Source organism: Delphinus delphis, chromosome X, assembly GCF_949987515.2.
Source record: "Delphinus delphis chromosome X, mDelDel1.2, whole genome shotgun sequence".
Taxonomy (NCBI): domain Eukaryota; kingdom Metazoa; phylum Chordata; class Mammalia; order Artiodactyla; family Delphinidae; genus Delphinus; species Delphinus delphis.
The window spans coordinates 107,622,664-107,640,790 of record NC_082704.1 but is presented as its reverse complement, the minus strand read 5'-3'; the positions used below and the strand labels follow the sequence as shown (position 1 = coordinate 107,640,790).

General features: G+C 40.6%; 1 protein-coding gene across 1 annotated transcript in view; it reads left to right on the top strand.

Annotated features, from left to right (window-relative positions):
- Window positions 1-18,127, top strand: part of PHEX (phosphate regulating endopeptidase X-linked) — a 198,515-nt gene that overhangs the window by 120,915 nt on the left and 59,473 nt on the right. The window contains exons 13-14 of the mRNA XM_060003154.1: window positions 8,577-8,654; window positions 17,581-17,684. Of these exons, the coding sequence (XP_059859137.1) occupies window positions 8,577-8,654; window positions 17,581-17,684 (182 nt within the window). The remainder of the gene's footprint in view (window positions 1-8,576; window positions 8,655-17,580; window positions 17,685-18,127) is intronic.

Sequence of the window (18,127 nt, the reverse complement as noted above, 5' to 3'; positions counted from 1 at the left end):
GGTTAAGGGTGGAAGACTTGAAATGTGAGCATTCCTGTCTTCCACCTTTTGCAAAATCAGAACTATGACTTGCACTTAAAAAGCTCTGTGATTCATGGGGGGCGTTCTCCCCGCAGCATGATGCATGAGCCTGTGAACTACACCCGAAAGCAATTTGCAGAATTAAAGTTTTTGAAGACTCATGATAAATCATTGCCATTCTTGTCAAGAAGGTGAAATTTGATTTGTCAGATAACTGCATTGTTATTATTTGTGGAATTCAGAAAGCCCCAAAGGATATTAAAGCCTGTTCTCCAGCCTAATTTTCATTAATACCATTAGCTCTGCTTAGGATAATATCTTCAGCCAGGACATCTACACTAGTCAATCATTTGCTTGGCATTATGGAAATTGCTACTGTTTTGAAGGATAGTGTAATTCATGTACAGTCTCCTGAACTTCCGACGCTTAAAGCTCAGAATTTTGATTGATGTTTAATAGTTATTGTAGAACTCATGAGAGAAAACGAGACCTTGGCGTGGTGAAACCTGACTGACGCTTTCACAGCTGTTGCAAACGTTAAGAAAGTTGTGCTATAAATTGTTTGTAAAAGGGCAGTTGATCATCAATTGTTCCATTTTTTTTCTTAAGTTAGTTAAATTAATAAAAGAGAAAAAATATGCTAAGCGACTTAACTATGTAGAGGGAACACAAAGCTGTTTAAATAAGTGTTTAAAGTGATGCCTTTGATGTAGTACATGCAAGACATTTGAGAATTTTCCTGACTCTCCTAAATAGCCAGGTCAGTGGGGATTAAAACAAATGAGCTTTCTGTCTTGATTTCTGCCGATCAGCTTAATATTAAGCGGCTTTGAAAATTTAGGATAAAGCAGTCAAGCTAACCAATCTTTAAATCAGTTTGGTCATCTGTGTAAAAATTCCATGTTGTTTCAGTGCTCACAGCCAAATAAAGCAGAATTCTGTTTGGTTCTTTTCTTCCCATGAGCGCTGTCAAGTTGTAGTGTACGTTGTGGAAAATTCTGGGAAGGAGGGGTGACTTGAGAGTTTAAATCATGTTGTGTTTTAAGTTTTCAGTGTTCCTTGTTTTTCTAGTTCATTTGTGATAGTTTTTCTCTCTCTCTCAAAGAAATAATCTTTACTTCATGAACTGTCTGTTGTCTCCACAGAAATTAATTGTGATTTTTAAAGTTCTAGCCCTAAGACTTTAGGGCAAGGAATAAACCCCCAAGTGACTAAGATTTGTTGCATGTATATGTTAGTAATAGCAAAGAGCAAAATAAAAACAAATATAAAACTTAATAGCTAAGCCATGCACACACACGCAGACACCCCACCCTGTTCAGCGTGGATCACTTTAGCAAGCACTGTTGAGCACTTACTGTGTACTAGACCCTGTGCCATTAATTGAGGCAACTCAATGAACGACCTACCCTCAGTGAATTATGTGTCAGCCCAGGAAACTGTGGCTCTTGAGCCATATTTAGCATGCTGCCTGTTTTTGTATGGCCCCCAAGCTAAGCAAGGATTTTACCTCTTAAAATTGTTTTGAAAAGTCAAAAGAAGAGGAATATATCATGTTACATAAAAGTGATATGAGATTCAAATCTCAGTAGTGTCTGTAAATAAAGTTTTATTGGCATACAGCCACAGCCATTCATTTACGTGGTGTCCATGGCTGCTCTCCCAGGTACAATGCAGAGTTGAATAGTTGTGACAGAGGCCATATGGCCTGCAAAGCTGAAAATATTTACCATCTGGCCCTTTACAGAAGAAGGTTATTAACCCCTGATCTAGGTAATCCAAGTTATCCTTTCCCAATTCCTTTGTTATCCAAATACTTCTTTCAACTCTCTATTTCACTGCATTGGTATTAGAAGTAATTTTATCCACATTTTACAGATGAGGAAACTGAGAAACAGAGAGGTTCAGATAATTAAGATACTGCTCATACTTTGTAGTAGCGATTATGGCAAGTTGTCATAGAATGTTTTTCTTCAGTCTTTTAATATAAATACAGTGAGGCCATGGATCGTCTTATATATTTTTATATTTCTTTAGCACTGAGGAGAGTCCTGAGCCTCAACAGCATTCTCAATAAGTATTTGTTGTTTGACTGAAATAGCTTATATTAAAAAATACAGTTTTGGTTGCTGTCAAGAGTCAGTCCCAGGACTTCCCTGGCGGTGCAGTGGTTAAGGATCTGCCTGCCAATGCAGGGGACATGGGTTTGCTACCTGGTCTGGGAAGATCCCACGTGCTGTGGAGCAACGAAGCCTGTGTGTCACAACTACTGAGCCTGCACTCTAGAGCCCGTGAGCCACGACTACTGAACTTGTGCGCCACAACTGCTGAAAACCATGCACTCTAGGGCCCACGTGCCACAACTACTGAGCCCGTGTGCTGCAACTACTGAAGCCCGGGCGCCTAGAGCCTGTGCTCTATGGCAAGAGAAGCCACCGCAATGAGAAGCCCGCACACCGCAACGAAGAGTAGCCCCCGCTTGCCGCAACTCGAGAAAGCCCGTGCGCAGCAGTGAAGACCTAACACAGCAAAGAAAAGAAAAAGTCAGTCCCAATGGATTTTTTAAACAAATTTTATTTATTTATTTATTATTTTTGGCTGGGTCGAATCTTAGTTGTGGCATGTGGGATCTTTTTGTTGCGGTGCGTGGGCTTCTCTCTAGTTGTGGCCTGCGGGCTCCAGAGTGCTTTGCCTCTGTAGTTGAGGCCCGTCGGCTCTCTGGTTGTAGTGCACAGGCTCGGTAGGTGCGGCTGTCAGGCTTAGTTGCCTTGTAGCATGTGGGATCTTAGTTCCCTGACCAGGGATCGAACCCGTGTCCCCTGCATTGGAACGTGGATTCTTAACCACTGGACCACCGGGGAAGCCCCAGTCCCAATGGATTTTAAACATTGCTCCATTTTCCAGAAAGTTCCCTAGGTTCTCAGAAAGTCTCTCTCTTTTTTCCCTCATTTTATCTCTTTTGGTAAGATCAGTTTATATGGAAATGTGCCTCGACGGGAGCAGCATTGAATGATGTTCTTGGTCATGTGTTAGACTATAACCTTTTATATTTTCTCATACTATTCTTGACATTGATCAGAATGGGTTTATCAACTAAATTACTCATTACATGAATCAATATTTATTGAGCATTGATCACTTGCTATATGCCCGGCACTGTATTCCATGTGGGGAACACAATGGGGATTAAGTGGAATAGGCCATTAGCTTGATTTGAGTAGTATCAGAAAGAAGGTTCTGACAGCTACAGAAACCTCCCTTATAATTTGATTTATCCGTTTGGTTAATGAACTACTCTTTTAAATACAGATATTTCTCCTGAGTTAATACATTAGATTGCTATTAGTCACTCACATCTTATAAATTAGTTTGAGGCCCCAATGACAGCTAATAGATTAGCTGCCGTGAGGGAATAACAGTTTTGATGGATGAGGAGCGAAGGGGGAGATGACTTTGGGGCACAGTGTATTGCCAAGGAAAGGCCAGTTTTGGGTATGATCAGAGAGCAAGTGGTATGAACACACAGGGCCTGCTAGGTACTGGGAGGAATGGATACAGGCAAGAGAAAGGAAGGGAAAACAGAAACCAAGATGGTGAATGCTAAAGGCAACCTTTGCTCTGATCTTGGCTAAGATCAGCTTTCATAGTGTTTCTTGTGTCCATTTTCTGAGGTGTGCAAATAGTGGCCCTCAGAAGAGTCCTCAGACTTTCGGGGGGATTTGAATAGCCTGGATTCTCCTGGCTCATACTTAGAGTCTGGCTTTGCTCAGGAAATCTTCCTCCATGCTCCAAGCATCTCATGGGCACATCTGTCTCCCCATTGATCACAGGGTTGCTTCAACAGCCTTCCTCTCTCACTACTTGACCTGTGACTAAAAAGAGTGACATTATTCCCCAGGGGAGTTCAGGTATTTGGTTAAGGATGTAATCTGGCCTGGGTTCCCCTAAAAGACCCTCCAAATAGGTACAGAACAGTGTTACTCCAGATCCTTGGAAGAAGTCATATTTCTACTTTCTCTGTATAATCTACAGCCAACATTTATTCATCATGTACTCTGGACCAAGGCATAAAAAAGTGCTTTGTGTGCAATGTCTTTGTGAATCCTTGCAGACAAACCAATGAAGTATAGGTACTATTTTTTCCCCCTCAGGCTGTATCTGATGAAAAGATCATGTTAGGGTTACATTCAGCTACAGCTAGTAGAAAACATTATATATAATGCCTCAGACAAATAGGGGTTTATTTTCCTCATGTCATAGAGGGGGAAGGGAGGCAGTTCATGCCTGATATGGTGGGCTCCAGATGGCACCCAGCTCTTCATTCCACCCTTTTTAGCATGTCAATTTCTTCCTCTTGTTTGTTACCCTGTGGTTACAAGATGGCTGCTCTATCTCTGCCATTGCATCAGTACTGCAGGAAGGAGGAAGAGGAAAGGCTAAAGCAGTGGTTCTTACCCAGCAGGCAATTTTGCCCCTAGGGGACATTTGGCAATGTCTGAAGACATTTTTGGTTGTCACGAGTTGTGAGGTGGTGTTGCTAGTGGCATCTAGTATGTAGAAACCAAAGATGCTTCTAAACATCCTACAGTCTACAGGACAGCTCCCACAGTAAGAATTACCTGGCCCCAAATGTCAATATTGCTAAGGTTGAGAAACCGTGGACTGCAGGCAGAGGACACATGCCAGCTGAAAACAGCCTCGTCTTTTAAAACATATTCCTGGGAGTGCAACAAGGACTTTTGGTTATATGTCATTGGCCAAAATCTCATCCCGTAGCCAACTGTAACTGCAAAGGAAGTTGGGTGATGCAGCTGTTTTTCGTTGGGTCCATTGTCATCCTGAGAAGAACTGGGGTCTGATAGTAAGCAAGGGAAAGGAATGTGGATATTGCATATATAATAGGCAGTATTTGCTTCAGAAAAGTTAAGTACTTTGCTCAGGGTCACACAGGTAGTGAAGACCATTTGAGCCTCCTTTATTGAGGAAGAAGGTCCAGTTGTCATGTGCAGCCCTTTCTGGAGGTCTGTGTGAATAAGGGATAGAAATGCATGCACTGGTTATGGAAAACTCTGGAGTTTTTGATCAGCCATAAGCAGACTGGGAAGTATTTCTTGCGGGATATAACATGCAGTCTGCTTTTTATTTATCCCACTGTTCTCTCAGTGTTTGCAGTGGAACTTGCCTTTCCTTCTTGTCCTTATAACCCATGGAGTAATTGATTTCAGGCCTGCTTCACTAATGCTTTTCCCTTCACAAGCCATCAAGCTTTTGGTGCTTCATTTCTTCCATTCTGAAAATATTAAAAAGTGATGTGATCATTATTTGCTTTAAAGGGTATATCAGAGTTTATTCAGGAAAATGGGTGCCATTCTAAGTGTGTCAAGCAGAAAGATGTTTAATATGGGGATTTGGAGGCTTATGCAATCATCAGGAGGGCTGGGGAGTGGAGGGCAGAGCCTACCAATGGTCTCTGCTGCCCGCACACGAAAGGTCTCTTCTCAGGAGAATGCTTGGAAGCTGCTGGCAAAGCTCTTTATCTGCTGTCTGCAGATGCTCATGTGCCTGCCCATAGCTACCAGCAGCGAGTGAATAAATAGTGTCTCCTCCTCTACTTTTCCAGTCTCCTATGAGTGCTTCTCATTCACAGAGTCTAACCTGCAGTCAGGTCCCATGGGGTTTTGGGAGATGTAGTTCTGAGGCTTCTCAGGGAAGAATGTAGAACGGGGTGGGGTGGGATGATGTGGAAGTGACAACAGACTGTCTGGCAGAAGGAGCATTTGGGCTTGAATAGAGGCATAACAACACAGCACATTTTTGGGGAAGAAGAGTATTCTTTTCAGATGTTGGCAGTGTTGCTACTAGTATTATTTACCTTTGTGTTCTTAGATGAATAGAGATTCTTTGTATCACCATTCTGGCTCTCTTCAAGTCGTGGTGTTGCTAAATAAATAATAAAAAAGGATTCAGTGACCTGCATATACAGTGCAGAAGGTAATATACTCTGTGCAGCTCTGTAGTGCAGTGGGGGTCCCAGAGCGTGAGGTTTGAAAAACAATCCATGATTCACCAGCATGCTCCGGAAAGACCAGTGTTCAGAAAACAATTGTGGATGACTCAGCTTGTGTATTTCTTACTTTTTTTTGAGACTGTCTGGAGCTCTTTGTTATAGTTATTATGTATATGACTTGTGGCGAGCTAAGTATAGTGAGGAATTAACTACGAGGGAAGTAACAGAACAATCTGGAACGAGGTAACCTGTAGACATATGATGTATTGTTTGGTGTTGGGGGCGAGTTGTAACCCCTGGTTATCCGCTCTCGGGGTCATATCAGACTTTCAGTGTAACTCACAGGGTTTTAAAGGCAAAATTTGATCTGTGCTATATATGAGGCTCTGGAACAGCAAAACCCATTATGGGGCTTCCCTGGTGGCGCAGTGGTTGAGAGTCCGCCTGCTGATGCAGGGTACACGGGTTCGTGCCCCGGTCCGGGAGGATCCCACATGCCGCGGGGCGGCTGGGCCCGTGAGCCATGGCCTCTGAGCCTGCGCGTCCGGAGCCTGTGCTCCGCAACGGGAGAGGCCACAACAGTGAGAGGCCCGCGTACCGCAAACAAACAAACAAACAAACAAAAAAAACATTATGACTGTGTCATGCGGCACTTGTAAAATCCTCTCTGAGTCTTGAGTTTCAAGTTTCTGCTGATACTTAATATCTGAATTATCTCAAGGCAGATAAGGAAAACATACTATCTTATTCTATTTATTTCTTGAGTGAGGAAAATTGAAAAGGACTGAAGGAAAAAACTCATTGCTAAGAGCAGTGTACAAAGGTCACTGGTTTTTGCTTTGCTGGAATAAAACCGATGTGTTTGGGGTTGCCTGGTGTTTTATGTTGGGACTTCTGGAGGCGGAGCTGGAGATGAGGATTCGTGTGCAGGTGTTTTATGATTTATTCAGCAAGTGCTCCCAGGAGAAACCAGCAAGGGAATGAGGGAAGCCAGGCTGGGAAGGGTGAGAGATGGACCAGGGTGCCATTTCAGGGGAAGTCTCAGATAGCCTGATCCTGTGGGGAACTCCAGAGGGCAAATTATACCTCACACTGTGTCCTGAATTGAAGCAAAGGAGCTGGACTTGCGTATTCCTGCTACAGGCAGTCATTGGCTGAGGGCTGCTGGGATGGCAGCGGAGAAGCAGGCCCACGGCAGATAAACTCCCAGGAGGAAACTGTTTTGAGTGCAGGCAAGGTGTCCTAGTAGCCCTAGGGCAGGCCTTCAGTCTCAGGTGCTGGCCATTAGAAAGGAAAAAGAACTTAGATGCTGGGGAGGGATATGCTGAGGTGATAAAAGGGATCCCAGGGGATCTGGGCAGAGGCCTGACACTGTACTTACTCTTTGAGTAAGCTGTTCTTTTGTTTTTGTGAAACCCTGTATCTGGGGAGAGGAGAGAGACAAAGTTTCTTGAGAGCAAGGGTTGGCAAACTTTTTCTTTAAAGTGCTAGAGAGTAAATATTTGAGGTTTTGTGAGCCGAAGGGTTTCTGTCCCAACTATTTAACTCTGCCATTGTAGTGCAAAAGCAGCCATAGATTACATGTAAATGAGTGGGCGTGGCTGTTTTCCAATGAAACTTTATTTATAGAAGCAGATTTGGGCTGTCGAGCCGGGGCAGAGAGTAGATTTGGCTCATAGGCCATAGTTTGCCAGTCCCTGCTGTAGAGGCTCCTTGTACGTGCCTATTTTTCCTTTATCCATTCCCTATAAACTGTAAAACAGGGAGTAAGTAGTATGTCTATCAAAAGGATGGTTGTGATGCATCTTAAATTAGTCTGGACTCCCTACCTCCAATTTTTCCGGCATCCTGGCCATCATTCACGGAGTTGCACAGATAATTTTGCTGGAGGGTGACTCATCTCATTTTATTTCTGCTAAAAATATTTAGTTCTCTCTTGTTTGTAAAACAAAATATAGACTCTTCGCATGGCATTCAGGAATCCCTGTGATGTAGCCAAAGCTGGCTTTCTTGCATTGTTTTCTGTGTCCACCCCTTGTGCTTTCTTCTCTAGCTATGGGAAACTACTCACCATCTCTCTGACGTGCTCTTTGTTTTTCGTCTCCCTGACTTTGCCCCTGCTGTTTGCTCTCCTGGAATGTCTGTCCTTCTTCTCAGCTCTGCATTTTGAAATCCCATCCATTCTCTAAGACTCAGTTTGGTCACCTTCTCCATTAAGCATTTTCCCCATGAGGAAATAATCTCTGCTATGGACTTTGATAACAATATTGTCTATAAATAAAATTATTTATAGGCAATATTGTCTATATCTGAACCTTTATTTATCTTGTATTATATACTTATTTGCTACATTCACTGTGCTTTTAGTATGCTGAGGGCAGGGACTAACTTAGATTTTTTTTTTCTTTTTTGCCCTTCACAGTCGGTTACATATAGTAGATATTCAGTAAACAGAGTTTTCAGATGAAGGCTGCATTCCTCTGTCCTTTGATTATTAATGACTTAAGTGCTGAAACTCTGACATCATTTTTCTTTTTCCTTTTTATAGGCAAGAGCTGTTTTGGCAAAAGTTGGCTATCCTGAATTTATAATGAATGATACTCATGTTAATGAAGACCTCAAGGCAGTAAGTGCTAAATTTACTGTATTTTTTTTCGGGCAAGTTTTACTGGCCTCGGCCTTTCAGCTAACCCAAGTCCAGGCAGTTAAATCTGGTGGTGCCAAAAAGCACCAACTTTTGATTCATTCCTTGGCTAGATATCAGCCTCATTATGCCAGGCATATCACAAGATTTAGAGCAGATTCAAAATAAAGGAAGTGTCAGAAAGAATGTGTAGCTGAGTGGGTACCATAAAGCAAATGGACTTGGATTTGGTCTACACTGATCATAAAGGAAAGAATTAAGCAAATTGAGTATTTTACAATTAGCGAGCATGTTCTAATGGTGAATGTATGATGTTTGTTGTTAAATAGTCTCTATGTGCTTCATTCATATTAAATCTTGCCTGTTGGAAGTTAACTTCATTAAACTTTGAGTGTTTTGACAAACTAAGTTCATATACATATGACTCTATATTGTGAGTTGGATTGTATATTTGCAGTAAGTTACTGATGGAGGAATAGTCATTCTTTTTTATTCCAGTATTTTGGGACATATATTTTCCAGTAGACGCATTCATTACAGGCCTTTCTAATCATAACCACTGTTATTTTCCTTCCTACAGATAGTTCTGGTAAAGAACTTTTCTTCCTCACAAAAACCCCTGTTTTTATCATTCACTAGATTTTCTTGAAAAAGTAGTTTTTTTGGAATTCATTTAAATAACAGTGGTTCTGAGGTATAGCTCTTTCCTGAAACTGTGATTTAATAAGTTGCATATCTGTAAGCAATCCTAGCTTTATAGATGAACATTGGAATTTTATAAGATTATTCAAAAGTGAGCGAAAGCATTAATTAGAAAGTTTCTCAGTTGGGCTCCAAGATATAGCCTTCCAAAGTATTGATCCAGTTACTGTGGAGGAAAATAATTGTGCTTCACAGTATCCCAAAGCTCACACAGCCCATTGCACATTGTTTTGATCCTGAAAAATCTCACTATTAGCATGATAATTAAAGATACTGACACATTTGTCACATTCATGTACATTATCTTTTAAGCCCCACACTGATCCTGTGAAATAGATGGTGTTTATCCCCATCTGCGGAAAAGGACATAGAGACTCAAAGAAGTTGGGTGATTTCCTCAGTGCCATGCCAAGCGTCAGAGCCAGGACTGAAATCTGGGCCCAGGAAGCTCTACTTGTAATCAGAGAAGGGGTTTTGCAGGGTTCTTGTCAGGCAGCTCTGCTGGAGGAACAGAGGAGTGAGTTGAAGAGTGGCTGGGAACTGCTTTCCCAGAGCTGGTTGGGATGGGGTGAGGAAGAGAAGGGAGGTCATACTGTTAAGTGACGAAGAAGTGATTCTGTCTCTTCCACTTGCTAGTTGTTTGATCTTCTGCAGGTTATTTAACCTCAGTTAGCATCACTTTGATTATCTGGATACTGGAGATAATAATAACCAAGTCTTAGTATTTTTGAGAAGATTAAATGAGATTATATAACTGTAAAAGCACCTAGCATAATGTGTGGCACATAAGTCATCTCCCCATAAATGATAGCTATAACTTTATCAGTATGAGAACTATTGCTGCTAAGAAGGGCATCACCAGGGCACAAAGTACCTCAACGGTAGAACCTGGATAATTACATGTGATTGGCAGATACTTGAAGAATGCGGGTGAGAATTTGAGAGGCAGTTTGGTGTAGTGGTTATGAACATGGACCCTGGAATCAAAGTGTCTGGAATTAAATCCCCATTCTGCCATTTCCTAGCTGTGCAACCTAGGGTAGGTTATGCCACCTCTCTGTGCCTCAGTTTCTTCATATCAAAATGGAGATAGTAATAATCCCTCCCTTATAGGGCTGCTATGAGGATCAGATAAGTTAACATATTTAAAGTATGTAGAACTGACCCTGGCACAGAGTAAGCACACTGTTAAGTGTTAGTTATGGCTTCTTCAATTTTTCACTTATGATAGTAAATTATTTTGGTTTGGAAAGGTCATTACGAATTAACACATACAGTATCCATGTGCCTGAAATTGATTTAAGAGGCTATACAGATGGAACAGTCTCAGGCCTTAATCAAATAAGATAGCATTCAGGGCTCACTCATGGTGTTTAGTTGATCAAGTTTTGTTGGCAGTCTGCTGCTGTTTAAAGTGAATGCCCCAAATTTAATGATTCAATAAATGTAGTATCTTTTGTGAAAAGAAACCAGACGCCAAACAGGATGCAGTGTTAGGTGTATTTCCTCATGTCTCCAGGGCCTGAACTGAAGCCATTATATACCAAAATTTTTAAGTACTTTTGTGAAGAAACAGCTTTCACCCAACTCATTGCCAAAGCAGACACAATTACACCCAAGAGTTTCTAACAGTTTAAAAAAGACAGTGAAAAAAATCCAAATACATGAAGTAAAAATACATTCATGATCAGAAACTGATAGAGAAAACGAATAAAACCCAACCGGAAAATAGGTAAAGGATGCTTGATGTGATAGTAATAGTGTCACCGAGGTTAATAGCAAAAGGACTAAAGTACTGCTGATACACAATGGGACTGTGTTTTCAGTCTTGAGGAATATGTAGATAAGGACTACTGTTGGGCTTATTAGAAATTTCTGGTAATACAAACTCTGAGCATGACAGGCTGTTACAAATGAAAAACAGCTTACTTTATTTGATGCAAGTGAAGGTGTGATTCATCAGGTACACACACAAAAGGAAAGAGGATAGAGATTGGAGAATGGATTAGATGAAGGTCAAGGGAAAGGCTGAAAACTCAAGTTGGGCTCTTATGGAGATAGGAGAAAATGGAAAAGAACTTAGAGGCAGATATAAAGAATTAGAAAACAATTTTTTTTTCTCTTTTGAGGATGACAGGGTAAAGTGAGATACCCAGTAAAATATTGCTGAACAACAGTCTTTCTGTAGTCTTTGAAAAGAACAAGAAAAAGGATGTGCCCTTTATGTGAGCCCCCAGTAGCATGCAGGAAAGCCTGTTAGCTAGCCTAAAAAGATAGGCATCAGTCCATGTTCAGACAAACCTTATAAGGTGTACCTTCACTGTTCTTTGATGGAGACAGATGCAAGAGTGAGTTGATACCAATTTTGGGAAGATTTCTGTATCAGCCAGGAAAACCACACTGCATCAGGTATTTCAAAGAGAGGAGATATAATACAGGAAATAGGTTGGAAGGCAAAAATCAGGAAGGCGAGGTAAACCAGAGATTAATAACTTTTTTAGGAAGCAGTTACCACCCCTATGTCTAGGGACACAAAAGGGAGGAGGTGGTGGTACCATTGCTTTCGAGAGCAGATGAGGAACTGCCACTCCAGAGCAGAGCTGGGCCTGTGGAAGAGGGGCTGAAGATTCTTCCAGAGTCATAGTCGGAAGAAGAAAGAGGAGAGAGAGGGAATGAAAGAGAAAAAACACAGCATCCTTCCCCCCCCCCCCCCGCCACCTGCGGATTTCCGCCAGTGCCTCCTATTGGCAGGAAGCCGACTGCAGTGGAGCCTGGGAAACATGGTTTTCAGATTCACAGCCTAGCATTATATTATAGAACGGAGTGAAAGGGTGGGCATGTATCTGAGAGACAGTAGGTAAATACTTGACCCTATTAGGCACGTCACTCATTGTGAAAACCAATGGAAAATTGCAGTAGGAGCTAAAGTCAGAATCACAGCTGGCCTCCATTTACTTAGGAGAACTGGATGTGGGTAATTTTTCAGAAAAGATCCATGTTTCTGGTGAGTGATACATACATCAACATAAATATGCGCATGGAGATATGTATATAATATGTGAACCCCCATAATATTCTTTGGGGCGGGTCTTGGTCTGCTCTTGCTAGTGGAACACTTGTGTGTTTATGTGTGTATATGTTTTTTGTGTGCATAAATGACAGAGAGTGCTGCTGCCACTATGCAAGAGTGAGGTGATATTTAGGTGGAATGCTCCAGAAAAACTAGTTGTTAAAATATTGAAATAATTCTGTACTACTTGGTAAAAAAACAAAATGAAGCATTGCCGCCAGCTCTCTCAAGTGATCTCTGACCCCCCATGACCATGGAGAGCAAGAGTGGGCACTGGAGGGAGGTGCACTGGTGCCCACTGGCCTTCTAGCCAGTCCTCCGTAACTCCCGCACACGGAGATGGGACACGAAGTCCCATCTTTGTGTTCCACTGGCCGCAGCAGACCAAGACCTCCCCTTACCCCCGGTGGTGGCAGCAGGGCATCTGGTTTCATCTGGTTCCTGGTTGGTGTGCTAGTTGGTGCTCCCTCAGAGTCACCCTTATGTGAATGCCTGTGGGAACTGTATCTTCCACAGTGTTCTGTGTACTTAGGTTGTTAAACATTTTGAACACCACCCCGTATGTAGGTGTGTATATATGTATACTACATACTACGTACGGCGAAGCCATCTAAACACAGCAATCTTGTGTATTACTTTGCTATTTATATGTTTATTTTATTTAAATACTTTTTAAAAAAATTTTCGGCTGCGTTGGGTCTTCGCTGCTGCGCGAGGACCCCCCTCCAGTTGTAGCCAGCGGCTGTTCTTAGAGGTGCGTGGGCCTCTCGCCGTGGCAGCATCACTTGTTAAGGAGCACGAGCTCCAGGCGAGCGGCCTTCAGTAGCTGTGGCTCACGCGCTCTAGAGCGCAGGCTCAGTAGTTGCGGCGCATGGGCTCAGCCCCTCCGCGCCTGAGGATCTCCGCGCGTGAGGATTTCCGCACGTGAGATCCTCCTGGACCAGGCCCGGAACCCCCCCGCCCCCCGCACTGGCAGGCAGACTCCCAACCACCGTGCCACCAGGGAAGTCCGACTTTGCTATTTAAATAAGGGAAAGCATAATTCTAAAATCTGGATTACATTAAGTATTCAGAGTTCTTTGAGTGCCTAAAATAAAATCTTTCTTAGAGGTATTTGGATATATCACTGAGTATGTTTAAATGGATTTAGCTTAAAAAGTGTTCTAGAATCTATACTTCCTATTGGCTTATGTAGTATCTTATCAAGTTGTATTTACTGGTTCTACAGAGAAGCTGAACACATTTCCTTGTTCTGCCCTTATTATGTGTTCCTCACCTTTGGGGAGGGTAATAGCTTTATTCTTCCATTTAGTCTGTTGTGTTTGTGCTAGGCATCTAGGATAGGATTTCCACAAAGAGAACGTCAGATTCCCCTAAATTTTATGATCTGGACAGCTAAATGACACGGGAGCCCCAATTAATTCCCCAAAGGTCACTCAATTGAAAAGTCAGGAGGTGGAATTGATTGAAAGTCATTATCAACTTGACCTAGATTTTCACCAGTAACTGAAAGGACAAGAGACTTCTGAGCCAATTATTGTCGCTTTCACAGTTTAAACATTTTTTTTTTGAAGATTACAAGTGGTTCTAAAATATTCATGCACATTCATTCTTGTTGCTGTCTCTACAACAAGCAGAACTTCCCCGATGGTTGCTAGGTTTCATAGTTTTTTCTCACTCAAGGCCCTATTGAAATATTTGAAATTATCGAAGTATTACCACATGGTGGAAAATTTGAAAAATAGAGAAAAGGAATGAAAAAGTCCCTGAATGTTGGTACTTGAACATAATAGTATGTACTTCTGTTTTAGTGTATTATTTTATCTATTTTTGTATAGCTGTAATTGATGCTTATATATAATTTTGTATACTGACCTTTACAGCTAACATATTGTTTTGTCCTTGTCTTCCATAGCCTTCATTACCGTTATTTTAACAGCTGTCTGATATTAAGTAAACTGTACCCTGATTTATTTAATCACTACTTCTCCTCCCACTCGTAATTCTTACCTTCTCCTCCTCCTTCCCTGTACTCTCTTTGTTGAATCACCAGTTTTCTTATTAGGACCAATGAACATAACACTGAAGCAGGAGCCTAATGATTTGGACTGTGTGACTTGGCCAGGTTCCATAATCTCTCCATCGCTGTTTCCCATCTGTCATATGGGAATAACAGCGTCTGGCCCTTTCTTACTCCCAAACACTTAACCTGTCTTACAGGAAAAAGTAAAAATTGTCCCCTGTTACCTGTGATGTCCATTAAATAAATGAAATAGATTAACTGAACCAGGCTAAGAAATAGAAAATATGCTCAGTTTAATAATTAAAACAATTTAAAATTTATCCTTCTAAACATAGGTAAGATGTTGGCAAATTTGTAATCTCTTGCCTCTGAGTTTTGCTCCCCATGACCATTTTCATGGCTATGGTAGGACCATATTTATGTAAAGTATTTTTAGACTTGGAACTCTTCTTCTTTAGGAAATTTTTGGGTGGTTTTCCATTTAATGTCTGTAGAACAACCTGAATGTCAAGTTTTTGTTTTCGAATAGAACAGGAAAGTACCACTATTAGCAGACTCTTCTAGAAGTAACAACTGACCCCATTGATAGTACAAAAAAGTTAATATATTTTTTAACATCTTTATTGGAGTATAATTGCTTTACAATAGTGTGTTAGTTTCTGCTGTATAACGAAGTGAATCAGCTATAGGTATACAGATATCCCCATATCCCCTCCCTCTTGCGTCTCCCTCCCACCCTCCCTATCCCACCCCTCTAGGTGGACACAAAGCGCCGAGCTGATCTCCCTGTGCTATGCAGCTGCTTCCCACTAGCTATCTATTTTACATTTGGTAGTGTATATATGTCCATGCCACTCTCTCACTTCATCCCAGCTTACACTTACCCCTCCCCGTGTCCTGAAGTCCATTCTCTACGTCTGCGTCTAAAAAAAGTTAATATTTTTGAAGGAAATTCCTTTGGGAGCATTTTCTGGAGCACGCTCTGAACCCAAGAACGTATCTGAATTTTCTGTCAGTTACAATCATATTCTGAAAGTTCTGGCAGAGCTGTCTTCGGAGCAAAAGCTGAAAAAAGGTTGAACACTGGACACATCTTTAAACTGTGTGATCCGGGAACACATTAGAATTGCTAGTTAGGGTTGCTTCTTAAAACAAGGAGCTTACTCTCTTTCTTCTGAGGCTGAGTATAAACATCTACCTAAAATACAATCGATTGTAAGATTTCTTTTTATTATGGAGCATCTCAAACATCAGAAAAGTATGTAAAATCGTATTTTGAACACCTCTAGCTTTAACAAGTATTAAACATATTGCCATATTAGCTGTATACATGTACACACACATTTTAAATGAATAAAGCAGATACATTGGAAATTCTTTGTGTAGTCCTCCTTGACCTAATGTCCTTCTTCCCTGCCTGTCTCCTTCCCTAGATACGCTCTCTTGAATTCAGTGTTTCTCATTCCCATGCATTTCTTTATGCTTCTGCTACATAGGTATGTGCCCATAAACAGCATATAGTATTGTTTTATAAGTTTTAAAATTTTAAATTCTCTAATACTTACAACTTGTCTTATTTACTCAGCATTGCTTTTGAGATTCTTTCATGTTCACACATACAGACCATTTATTTAGACTTCTGTGTGGTTTTCCATTATGTGATTATACCACGATTTATTCATCAGCCACCTCCCCTAAGAGGAGTGAGGGAGGGACAGTTTGAAGTCTCATCTCTGTAACTTGTTGGCCAAGGAGAACACCGAAGATGCCAGGAATTGATACTTTCATTCCTGCCTTTCTCTCTGTGCCATTAGTTATTTTATTCTTCTCTTTATATTTTGGCCCGGTCCCCTGGAAAGATTGCTAAGATGAGTCATTAACAAAAGTTACTCTGCAGACAAAATGAGTACCCATGATATGTTAGGGAAGAGATAAACCTGAGCGAGACACTGGCCAACACATAGGCTGCTGTCAAGTCTGTAACTGTCAAGTTGTGTATATTCATTCATATCTATAGTGTGATGCCTGTGGGTCTCATATACCTTCATTTGCCATATTTTAATTTTTGCTTTTAAAAGAGTATCATGGCTTAAATTTACAAAAATATTACAGCTAATAAGAATGATTACTCTCGGTTATTTGCTCATTCAAATGTGTATTTTTTCAATTTTATTTGCCACAGTAATATATTTTAAAACCAAAGCATTAGGGATCACTACAAACCACTGCTTTTACTGTTACATGGATATTATTTACAATGTTTAGGTTAAGTATTGCTACTTTTGTAGATAGAGTGCCTATAGAATTAAAACTGTCTGCCATTCTCCTTCCAAAAAAAAGAAAAGGAACTCAAGAATCAATTATGTATTTCTCCCTATTTTAATAGACAACATTGTTGTGAGCCATCAACTTCCTTTTTTTCCATGCGAGCTATAATCTATGATTTGCCTCTGTAATTTCATGAATCTTCAGTGACCAGAGCATTTTTTGAGCGTTGATAGAAAATTTCAATTAATAATCAAACTATTCTAGTGACTCCATTGTGCTTAGGGTAGAAAGTAAGTCTGAATCACTTTCATTTTTTTTCCTTCATGAACAAATACTGATTACAGTAAATTAGATCTTAACATTTGACTAAATCATCATCTGTGAACTAAACGAGGTTTCAGCTGAATAAACTGAATGTTATTAGAAGAACCTATGTGACAAATAAATAAAGTACACATTTTTAGAAAAGATCAAGGACTCATGTGGGCGAAGAAATTTCAAACCTAAGATAATATGTTCTGTAAAGGCTAAAGTAGATTTTTCAGTTATAAAGCAAATGAAATGCATTGTAAATTACTGCAGCTGCTCGTTTTTTACTGTCATCCAGAAACGACCGTATTGATTTTTGAGCTTTTTATTTTAAAAGAAAATCACTGAGATTAAATTTCATGGCGAGATTAAATTTCATGGCTTTGTGAAGACTGGGTTAACCGGTGATGGCTGAGAGATGATGTGAGGAGTGCAGCGTCTCCGCTGCGCGCTCATTTGTGCGCTGAAGTCTTTTTTTTCAGAGCCATCTTTTATCTGCACTTAGAACAGTGATGGTCGTGGTTTGTTTTATTCAGGTCAAGTTTTCAGAATCTGACTACTTCGGCAACGTCCTGCAAACCCGCAAGTATTTAGCACAGACTGATTTCTTCTGGCTGAGAAAAGCTGTTCCAAAAACAGAGTGAGTAAGAAAAATAAAAAAAAGAAAGAAAGAAAGAAAAAAAAAGTGAAATAGATAAATATGTTGGTGGGAAGTAGAGTTTCTTTAGATCAAACTTTGTAATTCCCCTCAAGTCAGAGTAGCTGGCTTGCCAGTTATTTTTGTTTGGCAAAATTTGTGTTACGTTTTGGCACTCTTATTTCTGATATTATATGAATCAGTTGTTCAGTCTAATTATGACTGCCCTACTCCTAGCATCAACACATATAAAAAGAAGGCTTACTCAGATGCAAATGTTCAAATCATTTCTAGATCTTGTTATGAATATATATATAAGCAAATTTCTCTAGAATTTCACACTCAGGCAGAAACTTTTGAATATCTTAAAAACCAAATATTTAAAAAGTAAAGTATGATTACAAATGTAGAAGTAATTGTATACAGGCATACCTCATTTTATTGCA